The sequence below is a fragment of the Lissotriton vulgaris genome, chromosome 3_1 (assembly GCF_964263255.1).
Source record: "Lissotriton vulgaris chromosome 3_1, aLisVul1.2, whole genome shotgun sequence".
Taxonomy (NCBI): Eukaryota; Metazoa; Chordata; class Amphibia; order Caudata; family Salamandridae; genus Lissotriton; species Lissotriton vulgaris.
In genome coordinates, this window is record NC_141689.1 from 421808655 (window position 1) to 421821061 (window position 12407).

The 12407-nt window shown below is 43.3% G+C and overlaps 1 protein-coding gene across 1 annotated transcript in view; it reads right to left on the bottom strand.

The window, feature by feature from the left end:
• Positions 1–12407, bottom strand: part of DHX29 (DExH-box helicase 29) — a 930480-nt gene that overhangs the window by 79899 nt on the left and 838174 nt on the right. Inside the window, exons 21-22 of the mRNA XM_086960636.1 lie at positions 10079–10303; positions 2963–3099 (exon numbers count right to left, since the gene is read on the bottom strand). Coding sequence (XP_086816762.1) covers positions 2963–3099; positions 10079–10303 — 362 coding nt within the window. The remainder of the gene's footprint in view (positions 1–2962; positions 3100–10078; positions 10304–12407) is intronic.

Consider the following 12407-nt stretch of genomic DNA (forward strand, 5'->3'; position numbering starts at 1 on the left):
CTGTTTAGCAAGTAAAGATGGACCTGTGCTGCTTTGTTGTCACTAATTATGCTTGAAATCATTGTTCTGAAAAGAAACGTGCAAACCACAAAACATTATGTTGGTGATTCTCTTGTAATTCTGCTTTAAATAACTCTGTTGTCGTAAATCTTACAAAATCCAGTTAAGTCATTATGCCCGCTGTATCACCTATAGAAATGGATGCAAAATGTACACATACCAAGTGCCACATGCCATGTGGCATGCCTTAAACCTGAACGGCAATGTTTAAGCCACCAGAATGAGATCTTTTGACACTACATTTGCAATGTGAAATTTAAACTTCAAGACCCAAAATGCAGCTTGTTATTGGTTAAATAAAAACACACTTTGTTAACGTGACACGCTTGACACGAAACTCGTACCACCTATGATAAAAGTACTGAGAGGATAAATAGAAAATCAGTACAAAATATATAATCCCATGATGTGCTACTTTACCCCTCAAAGTGGTTGCCAGTATAAGTGTTTAATTAAGATACATTACATTTTAGAAGCACGTAGCCTGAATGGGCTGTTCTATGACATGACACCCTTTATGTAGCAGCTACTTACAAAATACCTTCCCTACTTTGAATATACGTAGCAGATGTCAAGACTGCAATGCCCCAGAAGATAGGACAATGTGTGAGGTTTGGGAAACTGGTAAAATAGAGGCGCCTCCACGCACGGGACAGAACCAGCTGGTACTACTCACTCAGAGGTTAAACATGGATATAGATTATCTATGCACTGAGGGTATTTATCTGAGGAGGATCTTGTCGTGGGTTTGTGAGAGCCACACCTTGTTCTCTGGAAGTTTAAAGTTCGGCATCCCTCATTTATGCTAAACTTTCCTAGCCCAACATACTGTACTGTTCGTCCACTATACCAAGTAATCTCTGAAAGGAGGAATGGTTCTGTGGGTTGAAGCAAAGCCACTGGTGTTTCTAACCACACCTTCGACGTGACCCAATGCTATGATCGGCTTTAAGATGCTGTCGTAGGATTTTTACTATGGTGTAAAGTGGTCGCAAACGCGTGTGTTATGTTGTAAGTTGCAAGAGGATGGTCGAGAGAATGATGTGACCTGGGTTAACAGCAGATACTGAAAATGAGAGATTTTAGTTTTTGGTGCCTCACGTAATGAAGCGTATGTGGTTCTAATGCCATGGCATACTTTTTCATTTTACCCTCCAAGCCCCAAAACGGTGGAGATGGTCCTCTGATTGATATTAATGCAATCACCGCCATCGAGCCTCCACTCCCACCCATGACACAAGCAGCTGGTACTGAAGTAGGACCCGACAGTACCCACCCACCCCAGGTACCGAAGCATCCTTTTGCTGCTGTGCTGAGCTGCTTCAGCTTTTCCCTGCATTCCTTCATTTTCGCGGGCACTTATGTAAAAATCGCAGCATTTTTACAAAAGTGCCGATTTCGCAGGCAATTTTTTAAAAATCACGGCATTTTTACAAAAGTGACGATTTCACGGCTAACTGCGAAATCGCGAAATCCTGGAGGGTCTGATTTATGACTTTGTGGTGTGGCACAGCAAGTCACCTGGCTGCGCTGCGTCACAGGGAAAGGGCAGGAATGCCGTGTTTATCCCAATACAGCACATTCCTGTCCTTTCCCCAGCCGTGGTGCACATTGGGAATGCGTAGCTCCAATGCAGGCACCCTTGCACCATGGTGCACGGGTACCTCTGTTGCATGTAGGATTGTTTTTGTACAGAAAGGGGCACCTTCTGGCACAAAAACAATCCTGAGAGGTATATTTCTCTTTCTATGTGCGCTGCAGAATACAACACACAAAGAAAGATGAAGTAACAAGGAGAAATAAAGATATTGCACCTGGTAACGTCTCCCCTGAGAAGGCGTACCTTTTTGGCACATTCCCAGGTTAGCAGTTCTGGTCAATCTGAGAATGTGTCAAAAACCATGAGAGCTGCACCTTCTCTGGGTAGAGTAATGCAATTCAGTAATTTACGCTGCGTTACTCCTGATTTATAAAGCCACTCGGGGACACAGAAAGTGGCCTTGCGTGTCTTCATAAATCACATTTTTGTGTTGCATCGCGCATGTACCACGTTGTGTGGTGCAAGAACAATGCAACTGGGCCGATAAATATGGCCCCATGTATGTAGCACTTGGAGCCCCACAGCTCACTCCACCATGTGTGGCATTGTCATATGCTAACAAATTAGTATGGACAGAGCCTTTTCTTCTTCATCCATGCAAGGACTAAACTTTCAAAGAGGTTATCAACACACAGCGAGCGCCCGCTCACATTCACAACCCACCCACCCACACCTTCTTTTGTCTCTTTTAATGATCTGACTTGACAGCGCAGCTGTCACCAGACAATTATGTGAGAACCACCAGAAGAGCGGCTTTGGCTCCACCCACATGCTGGGAGCCATGAATAGAACATTTTGATTGGGCAGAAGCTCGGTGCTTCCACAAAGAAAGTACTGTGATCATTTTGTTTATTTACCCAGATTATTGAGGTTGAACTTTCAAGGGCACACTCATAGCATTGTAATGCTATTAAAGTGTCTTAGATAATGAGATAACTTATGGTGTTTTTCTCTGGCAGCAGCACAGATGAGAGGAAGGCAGTCATTAACCTACACAGAGTTCTAGGTCTGTGTTAACAGTTCAACTACCACCTGACCTTTTAACTTTAACTAATATTACTCTACAGTTGTTTTCTTCCACCCATATACATATCCATTTCAATGCTATCTACTTGTAATGCTTCACGTTACCATATAACATTCTTGTAAAGCAGGACTTTTGGCACTGCCAATGCTTGTTTTAATCATTTTATTACCAGCTGACCTCGGTAACACGCTCTAACATACCTTGGGCGACAGATCATGTTAAAAACAACTAATAGTAAATTACAACATATTTAAATAGAGCATAGCTGTCATTACCCTAAGTATGCATTATAGATTGTCAGATGGTCAGAGTTTGCAATGGCCATTGCAGATTTTGCCAAATCGGCTTCATCTTTTCGTCCAATAGGTGTTGAAAATGGGGATTTTTCAGTCATTGTTGCAGCAAGGGTTGCCTGGACACAAAGAAACGACAAAATGAAAGAATATTTAAGAAATAAAGAAAACATACTTGAAATCCCAGTTCTCAGTTATATTGACTGGAGCCATCAACAAAATTACAGGTGGGACGGCGATTAAAATGCAGCATTTCACACAAACATTACGGATACCAGAAGTATCTATAGTTACACAATCCATGAAAACCAATGTATTCCAAGATTTCCCATCGAGAGGAGGGTTACCTCAGAGATACTGCACTGATTCCTAAGGCAACTACACATTATAAGCATATTCCTCACTAGTAATCTCACTAGCTTCAGATGAAGAAATGCTTGTGACAGGGTTCTGACCGGGAAAGTGATATTTCTTGCAATTCCTTGTTTGTTTGGAAACACTGTTTTCATCTATAAAAAGAAACTACCCATAACACGTAATGGGGCCCTTGTAGCCCCATCCATGTGCAGGAAACTGGGCAGAGACTTACATAGAATTCATACAATGCTGAACAGCGAGTAAAGTTGCTGCTCAGCGTGAATGGAAGAGAGCAGAACCGCGCCATATCTACAGTGCTGGTTCACTTTAGGCTGCCAGACACCAACACAGACTATCTTGCTCCACAGTGCACAGGTGTCTGCATGGTGGGGAGCATGGTTTTGTACTTGAAGGGATCCCCTTTCAGTACAAAAAGTATGCTTTAAGATGTTTCCCACTTCGTATGTGTGCAACGTGGGATAAACAAGGAGAAATTAAACATTTTGCCTCGTTACCAGGCATGGGCGGAGTTCCAAAACTCTGTGGAGTACCACAAGTGGCGGAGAGCAGAACTAACTGCTGTTTGCACTGATCTTCCAGCATCTCCGGTAGAAATTCTACCTGAGCGACAGTTTGCGCTAGCCAACTTACCGTTGGTGAGCGTGAGTGGGCAAAAAACTCAGCTGCGCAAGTTTTCTGCACTATGTGAGTTGAGTGCAAAAATCTCCGCAAACGGAGTGGATTTTACCACCCAGGCCTACTCGTCAAACTACCTCAAGGAGCAAAGGATTTGGGCATAAATCTCTGTCTGCAATTCTTTGTAGACATGGATTTTGCTTAAAAATCTATGGGTGGTTGCATCGGAAGACCCATGCACCACCCATGGAATGCACCCTTGACGCCAAGTAACACCAGGCAGCACACTGCGCAGCTTTGCTGTACTTTGGATTACAATCCAATAGTAAATCCCACAACAAAACTTTGCGTCAGGTTTGCGTTAAAAAAGTAACAGAAATCCCTAGCAAAGTGTTTGTAAATCTGGGCCCAAAGTTCTCTTCCGAGCCTGTTATGTGACTGAATTTTGCTCATCCATAGTAGCAGCCGCAGCCAGTCCATTGGGGCTGAGGGGCCATGCCCCTCACATTTTGCCCCTCTAGAACAGTGTCTGTCAGGCTGAGCAAAGGCCAGCCTGATATACACTGTTCATTTTCAGGTCAGGCAGCAAGGAGCTTGAAATGGGGTAAATGCGCAGGCTCCTGACTGCCTGAGCAGAACTTTGCTGGGCTGAGAAAGTCACAGACCCTGTGGTAGTGACCTCCTCACCCCTATAAAAGCCTTGAGGCACTCCACTTCAATGACAATGAGTATCATTCCTCATTGGCTCGCATCTGGGTGCTTCAATTTTAAGCACTGAAGAGCCCAGGGTCGAGTGTCAATCAATGAGCCTTCATCACAGAGTAGGGTAGTGTCAGCAGACTCACTGACCCCATCCCACACCGTGATGACGCAGGAACTGCTGCCTTCCCTTATTGTCTGGTCTCCTGGGGCCTCCGAGGCAGAGCTGCAGGTATGAGTGTTTTTTTTTTAATGAATGTTTAGTGCGTACGTGCATGTTTGAATATTTGGTCATGAGTGTTGTGAAAGGATGTGTGCGTGTGTGGGAATGCCTGGTTGTGTGTATATGTGTGTCCCGTTCGCCAGCCTCCCTCCCTCCTGAAATTACCGGCCTTTTATTGTACTGCCAATGTTAATGTATATATCTATCATAGAGCCTGTTCAAAGTGTGCCAGCCCTCCAGAGATAATATTGACAGTTGAGTGCAGTGCTGTCAAGTGTCCCTGTTAGATGTATGAAACCTTCATCTAGTCAGGGCATTTTAGCCAGCAGCAATCTGCCTTCTAGGACTTAACATTTCGTTTTTTCCCATTTTAAGTCTGGGTTTCAATTCTCATAACGTTATGCATTGAAAGCCAATTCACCCAGAAGTGGCAACCCTTGGCATGAAGCAGATATGTGACACAGCTCCCTAACCCTACCAACTTTACAGAAGGTTAGGGACAGGCAGTCAAAGGTGGAATAAAATGCAATATTGTTATGAGCAAGACAAGCCAGATAGAACTGCCAAAGTAAATGAATGAATTACTAAAAGTATACACATCTTTGAGCACTGCTTTTCATACTTACGTCGCAGAAGTGATTTGAGTCCTTATTAATGCATGAGAAACACACACAGACTAGATCAGAGCCAGGTCACAGAAGGCTGAGTCTCATGGAGTCCAAGCTTGCAGAACTTCTATAAGTTTAGGTGGACACTTCTACCAACAATTGAATTAACAGATTACTACCAATGCGAGGGTCCGAGAACATATTTTGAGGTCTGCAGGTCTTTCCAGCATTCCGCTGGAGTAAATGAAATTGCGTTGCCCAGCAACATACTACTTCCTCCGTCCAGCCTGCCAAGATGCCTAGATTAACTGTGTTTCGGGTCTCTAAAGACATACATGTAATCAGACTAGTATTGGTCTCTGTCAATCAACACTCTGTGTCGGGTCTAGGGCACTACGCCTTTTGTCGACAGTGCACCTCTGAGTCCAATTTCTTGTGCATGAACACAGGCACTCTGGAAGAGTGTGCCCAGTGGAACAAGCTAGTTCTACTCTGTATCAAAAAGGAGGAAAAGCAACTCGGGATCAAGTGAATACTCCTGTACATGGAACCCTTTAGCATGATTGACTTGTCTCACAATGACTGAGTGATTGTAAAAATTAGGTTGGTGAAATTTGTTGGCATCACCCTTTGAAAAAACATACCCCTCCCCAAATGTATTTGCTTCCTATCCAGAAGGTCTTAACTGTGTGATAGTTCAGCTTCTCAAAAAAGCTTCTCTTAGGTTTTAAAATAGATCTTGTGGTGCGAAGCCATAAGACATGATAGTTCCTTAATGATCATGAGGTCCTTTTTAGGGAATGTAACTTGCCCCCTCCTCCCAATCTGGAGTTCAAAGCATTCACACCAATCATGGTCTAATCAAGGACAATGTAGGCATCCCTAACTAAAGTGCTTGCCTAGCCTCTGGCACTTGTGGGAAGACAAGGCCAGGTAAGTGTCAGAACGACACCTGGCCTAGTTGTCATCTGATGGTAGCTACAGGAGACACACCCATCTAACACAGTTGAATACTGCGCTTTCGATTTCAGCACACTGCTCATTTCACAGCTAAATAGCTCTCTGGGTATAACAAAGTGAAAATCCCTGAGTGAGATATCTGTCTATCTACTTTGAAAGCTGCCTCAAGAGAGACAGTGTGTGCTAATCAGGCATGCACATCTTCATAGGCGTCCGTCTCTTGTTAAGCAGATGGCAACAATGATCGCAATACAGTAGAGCCTCAGCTTTCGCTGCATGTTTGCTTCCAACACAATGGGAATGGCTGCCAGCTTGACTGTCTCTGTCACCACCCAGGAATCCCAAGAAGTCCTCCTCTAGGAACAGATACATCCTGTCCTGAGGATACTTTGGGGGGCATCTCAAATAATAATAACTCTCCCCACACCTCAATCGCTGGGGGTAGTTCCTCTCTTAACCCAGGAATATAGATTGGGATGCCAGCCCTGGAACACTCTCAGACAAGCAGTGAAGATTGAGATTTTCTTGATTCAAATGTATTGCTTTCCTACCCAATGGCCACTGAGGTAGGGGCAGTCACTTATGCTCTCATAGTTGTGTTGATTCCACTAAGATGTTTACAAAGATGAATATGCAAGCAATGCAACCATTCAGGCATTTAAGGAATGCAAGGAAAAACTACAAACGTCATGCAATAGAATACAGTTTACAGGATTTATAGAGAATGGTGTGGAATATTTTATGTTGTTTTTATTGTATTTTGATGAAAAGGACACACAAAAATTAAACAATAAACATCATATCAACCAATTATCCCCCTGTGGTGACCTCACTCCCCTTATGGCAGTGACAATGGGGCACAAGAACGGTTCAGGCCTAGTACACCATCTAGCTGGATTTCTGCAGATATTTGGCAAACAACTGTAAGAATGGGCCCCATTTTTTGCAAGTCTCTGGTCTTCACCGTGGACTTCTGAAGTAATCTTTTCCATACCCAGCATCTGTGAGGGCTATTATACCAGTCTTTTATGGAGGGGAACGTGGTTTACCTCACATAGTGAAGATGCACTGTTTTGCAGCCATTAGAAAATGTTTAGTAAGTGTTTTCACATTCCCACACTACCTTTAAAAGTTGGCACCCAGCTTAGTAGAATGGCAGCTGGGTATAGGGATGTTAGGGCTGGTTAGAGCGTCTATATCTTTCAAACATTGTCCCAGAATGCAGTCACTTTCAGGGAGTCAGATATAATGTGATGCATCTACCCAATTTTATTAAATCCTCCCCAGTACAGTCCTGATAAGTGAGCATGCTTACATTAAATGTAGCCTAAGTGGGGTAAACTGCCAACAGGTTAGGATTTTACTAGCTGCTTCACTGCCTGTATGTGTGTGATTCCTCTGCAGGAATTCTTGAAAATAATGTCACACTGTCCCAGCCAGAACTCCATGCCAACTTTCCTGTCCCAACTACCTTGGGCTTTGTTCTTTGTGTTAGTTAGACCCTTTATAAATAGTTTGTAGATTAGTGAAATCATGTGAGCATCATTATACTCTTATGTATAGCTTCCAAAAATCAGTGAGTTGCAGGTAGCTGCCTCTTTAATCTTTTTTTGTAAGACCCTTTGTCTAGCCTGGGTTTATATTTAGTATTCACTTTCACCTAGGGCATAGTCTCGTTTCACCTGCTCAATGATTTTACCTCATTGAGGTAGAACATATAACCTATTTGGATCCACCTCACTTCTCTCCATCGTCTGAAAGCCTACGTAACTGTGCTCGGGGTGAAGTATGGGTTCCCAAACAAGGCAGTAAAGAAGGCTGGGTGTTTCGAAAGCCTAAGCTGTTCCCCAAAATGTCCTACACCTGTAGCATCATCCTAGATATAGGAGAACGAGTTAAATTAAATGCTCTACATTAAGGGCCACATGTATCATGCATTGTACCGGTCACAAACGTCCCAGTTCTCAGAACCGGGCTGTTAGCGACCGGTAAATTGCATTTTGGTATGTATGAATTCCAGTTTGCGATTTGGTAACATATTACCGGATCACAATTTGGAATTGCAAATACATACAGATTCGGAATTAGGAAGGAGTGCTTTTAGGGCATCCTTTTCTAATACCGAATCGCAACGGTATGTAGGAATGTTTTGCGACCGAAATGCAGTCACAAAACATTCGCATTTTACCACCTTCTTCAAGTAGGTGGAAACCAATTCACAAACGGTAAGGGGTCCCCAAAGGACCCCTTCCCCTTTATGAATGGTCGTAAAAATGTTTTTCAAGAGCAGGCCTTGGTCCCAGAGACCACTGTCTGTTCTTTAACATGAAAAGTAAACTTTTCATTTTTATTTTTTAAATGCAACACACAGCACGACCCCATTGAGCAGGTCCTCATGCCAGCCCCTTCAGAGACAGTTCTCCTGTCCAGCTTGCTTGCAGGCCGCTACCCTCTGCAGCATGTCAGGATACTGTCTAGTAACAGAGCGCGTTATAAAATTCTTTATAACATAAGATAACATAACATAACATGTCTACCTGCTGCTTGTTTCTTGCTCTGTTTTGCCTTTTCTGTTAATTTTTCCGACCTCTGTTTTGCCTTTTTCTGCTTGTTTTTCCACCCTCTGTTTTGCCTTTTCTCCGCATTTTTCTGCCCTTGGTTTTGCCTTTTCTGCTCCCTTCTTTTCACTTCCTGCAGTTTCCCTCCTCCAGCCATTTCCCCTCACCCAGTGCCCCACCCTCCTACCATGAACTGCATAATGGAGGTCCCAATACAACCCCATTGAGCAGGTTCTCGTGCCAGCTCACACTGCAACAGTTCTCCTGTCCAGCCTGCCCACATTAACTACCCTCTGCTGCCTACCTACCTGCTGCCCTCTGTTTGGCCATTTCTGCTCTGTTTTGCCTTCTTCTGCTTAGTTTTGCCTTTTCTGCTCGTTCTTCTGCCCTCTGTTTTGCCTGTTCTGCTCGTTTTTCTTTTTTGTGCTCGCTTTACACCCCTCGGTTTGGGATTTCTCTGGTAGTTTCTTCCCACTTCCTGCTGTTTCCTCTAGAACTGGCTTTTCGATTGAGACCTCGCACCCCAACGTCCAGATAACCCCAGGGGTGACAGTGCAGCACTCTACAAATGCTAATCGATTGATTATTATTGTTGGGAAAAGGTACGAGACCACATCCACCAAATATCCCTGTCAAGAATGTTTGTCTCCTGGATGAAATTAATGACCCCATCAACATTTGTAAATGCCTGAAGGGCTCTCATTCTCTTAGCCAGGGCGTTTAAGCTGTTAATTTTGAAAGACATAAGTATTATAGTTTAGAATACTTTAACATCCACCTCACTTGTGACTTTATTAACTTTGCTTTGGTATGATCTTTCATCAGGCTACTATTGAATTCAGGCGTGGAGGCCTAGAAAATGAGAACATAATGCCTTTGAAACAGCACTCAACTAAATACACAGCACGGTTACCATAGTTAGGCATACTTTAACAATGTGAATCTATGTTGTCTTTCAACTTCACAGGCATAATTGCGAGTTTGAGGTAAGAACATGCACATATTTTAGACAATAATAAAAAATAAAGTTTAGATGTTGTGATAACATTTCACTTACCACTGTTTCCAAACAACCAAAAATTGCCCCAAATATCAGCATTTTACCAATCTTGACATTTACTGGTAAGGCTGCCAGATGCTGGCCCAATGGCGTCAACTTGGGTTCAATGAGTTCGCAAGCTCCAATCTTCCGCAAAAGACTCATAGCATTACTGATGACCTGAGGGTTAGGAGGATCTAAGGCTCTGGAGAGAAAATCCTCAGGCGATCCAAGATCACATTTCTATGAAAACAACAGAGAACATGTAATAAGCAACCTAAGTGGAATATATATATCTATGTATATTTTACACATTTGTTTTTTGTCTGACATCTGTCTACATAGAACATCTTTTCATTATGTTTTGTCTTGTTAACTTATGGGGCTGCCGCTGAAATGTATATTGAGGTGTAGATTATGGGGCTAACAAAAACAGAGCCACCCTTGTACAATCTGAAAACCCAGCACAATTTGAATCTCTGATTGGTAAGGCTTTTGACTAGCAGCACAAAAGTTAACTAACTGGGACACTAAGGTTTTGATTGATGTATGTTTCCCAAAGTGTTTAATGCAGTCCACTGAAATACACTGATCTACAGTTCCAACATGCTGTAAAGATTGCAAATTTGCCAGTCTTCACGTTTTGATTCATTGGTTAAACAAGACCTGTTCAACTTGGGGTATCTTCTACATGTAGCTTGACTGAAAATATTTCTATTTGACCAAGCAGAGATAGGGACTCCATATGTTCTGTCTTATGCCAAACTATACATGGACTGATTGGAAAAGAGAGTAGCCTAGGACCCACTGCCGTCAGAATTTTTTTTTTTTTTGTAAGACCTTTATTGTATTGTCAATAAATTAACACAGCCATGAGCCTACAACCCTGGGGCCGGCTGCGAGGACTGAATTTGAGTATGCATAGAATTTACACAGCCCCTCAGCCGACAACACTAGGTCCGGCGGCATTATCGTTGAAATGAAGTCTCACAGTTTTTTTTAACTTTTTTGAAATTTGCAACAATGAACATTTAGTTACAACTAGGAGACCTAAGAAACAGGGCTATCGCACAAAATTTATGTTTGGTGGCTTTGAGTCGTGGTGTGATACCCAGTAAACATGTGCTTATCGTGCATTCTATCTCCGCCTGCAGCATATTAGAGAGCGTGGTGGTGACTTCTCCCCAGTATTCCTGCACCCTAAGACAGGACCATGCTAAATGTATGAAATCCGCGCCTTCTCTGCAACATCTTTTGCACCGGTCATCATCCTGTAAGCCAAATTTAAGCATGCGCGTAGGGGTGTAGTAAGTCTGATGTATGAACTTAAAATGTATGAGTTTAAGGTTGCCATTAGGGGTTAGGAGCTGTGTCAGAGCGCATGTCTGTTGCCATTCTTGCTCTGTCAATGGGTCCACTAATGCTACATCCCATCTCGCTTTGGCCCTGTCAGTGGTATGTGGGATTTCAGCCTGCGCTGTGGTGTATAGCCTGGACACTAAATGCGATAAATCTTGGGTTGTGATTATCAACTGAAGAGTTTGTAGGCTGCCTGGCTCGTCGGGGAATGTGGGATAGAGTTTTCTCAACGCGTGTTTCAGTCTGTAATAAGTGAAGCAGAACATGGGCATTTTATTGTGTATATACGTCAATTGTCCTATGTCTACAAACTTGCCCTCATGGAACAGGTCCCCCATCGTACCTATGCTTGCACGCTGCAGTAGTGACATGCCCACTTTTTCCCCTGTTACTGATAATTCTTGATGGTGATTCAATGGCATAGCTGGTGCATATAGCGGGGTTTTATGTGCCAGTTGTCCCAGTTTCCGCCAGGCTTTGACCGTTGTGTCTATGGTATTGATGTCCTGGGCAAGCAGAGGCTGCCTAACATGTGATAATATCGCAGTCAATGGAATCGGCTCCGCGTCACCTACTTCAATAGCAGTATGGGTCAAGTAAGGTATTTCGTGATACCAGTACGCAGCGTATTGCGCCTGAGCACACAGATAATATAATAGAAAATCTGGCACCCCAAAGCCTCCTCAAATATAAGGGAGAGTCAGAGTTTGAAGATCCACTCGGGCCTGCTTGCCCGCCCAGATCAGTTTCAGTACAAGCGATTTGATGCAGCTGAAAACCTCTCCCGGGGGCGTAATAGGGATGTTATTAAATAGGTACAATAGTTTAGGCAATACATTCATTTTCACTATCACTATGCGATCGCCCAGCGACAATGGCATTTGTATCCAACGTTGTATCTTGTCTTCTAGTTTGGAAATTGTCGTTCCGTAGTTTGTCCCTATCACTACCGCAGGGTCCCTGTGATACATCACGCCCAGATATCGCA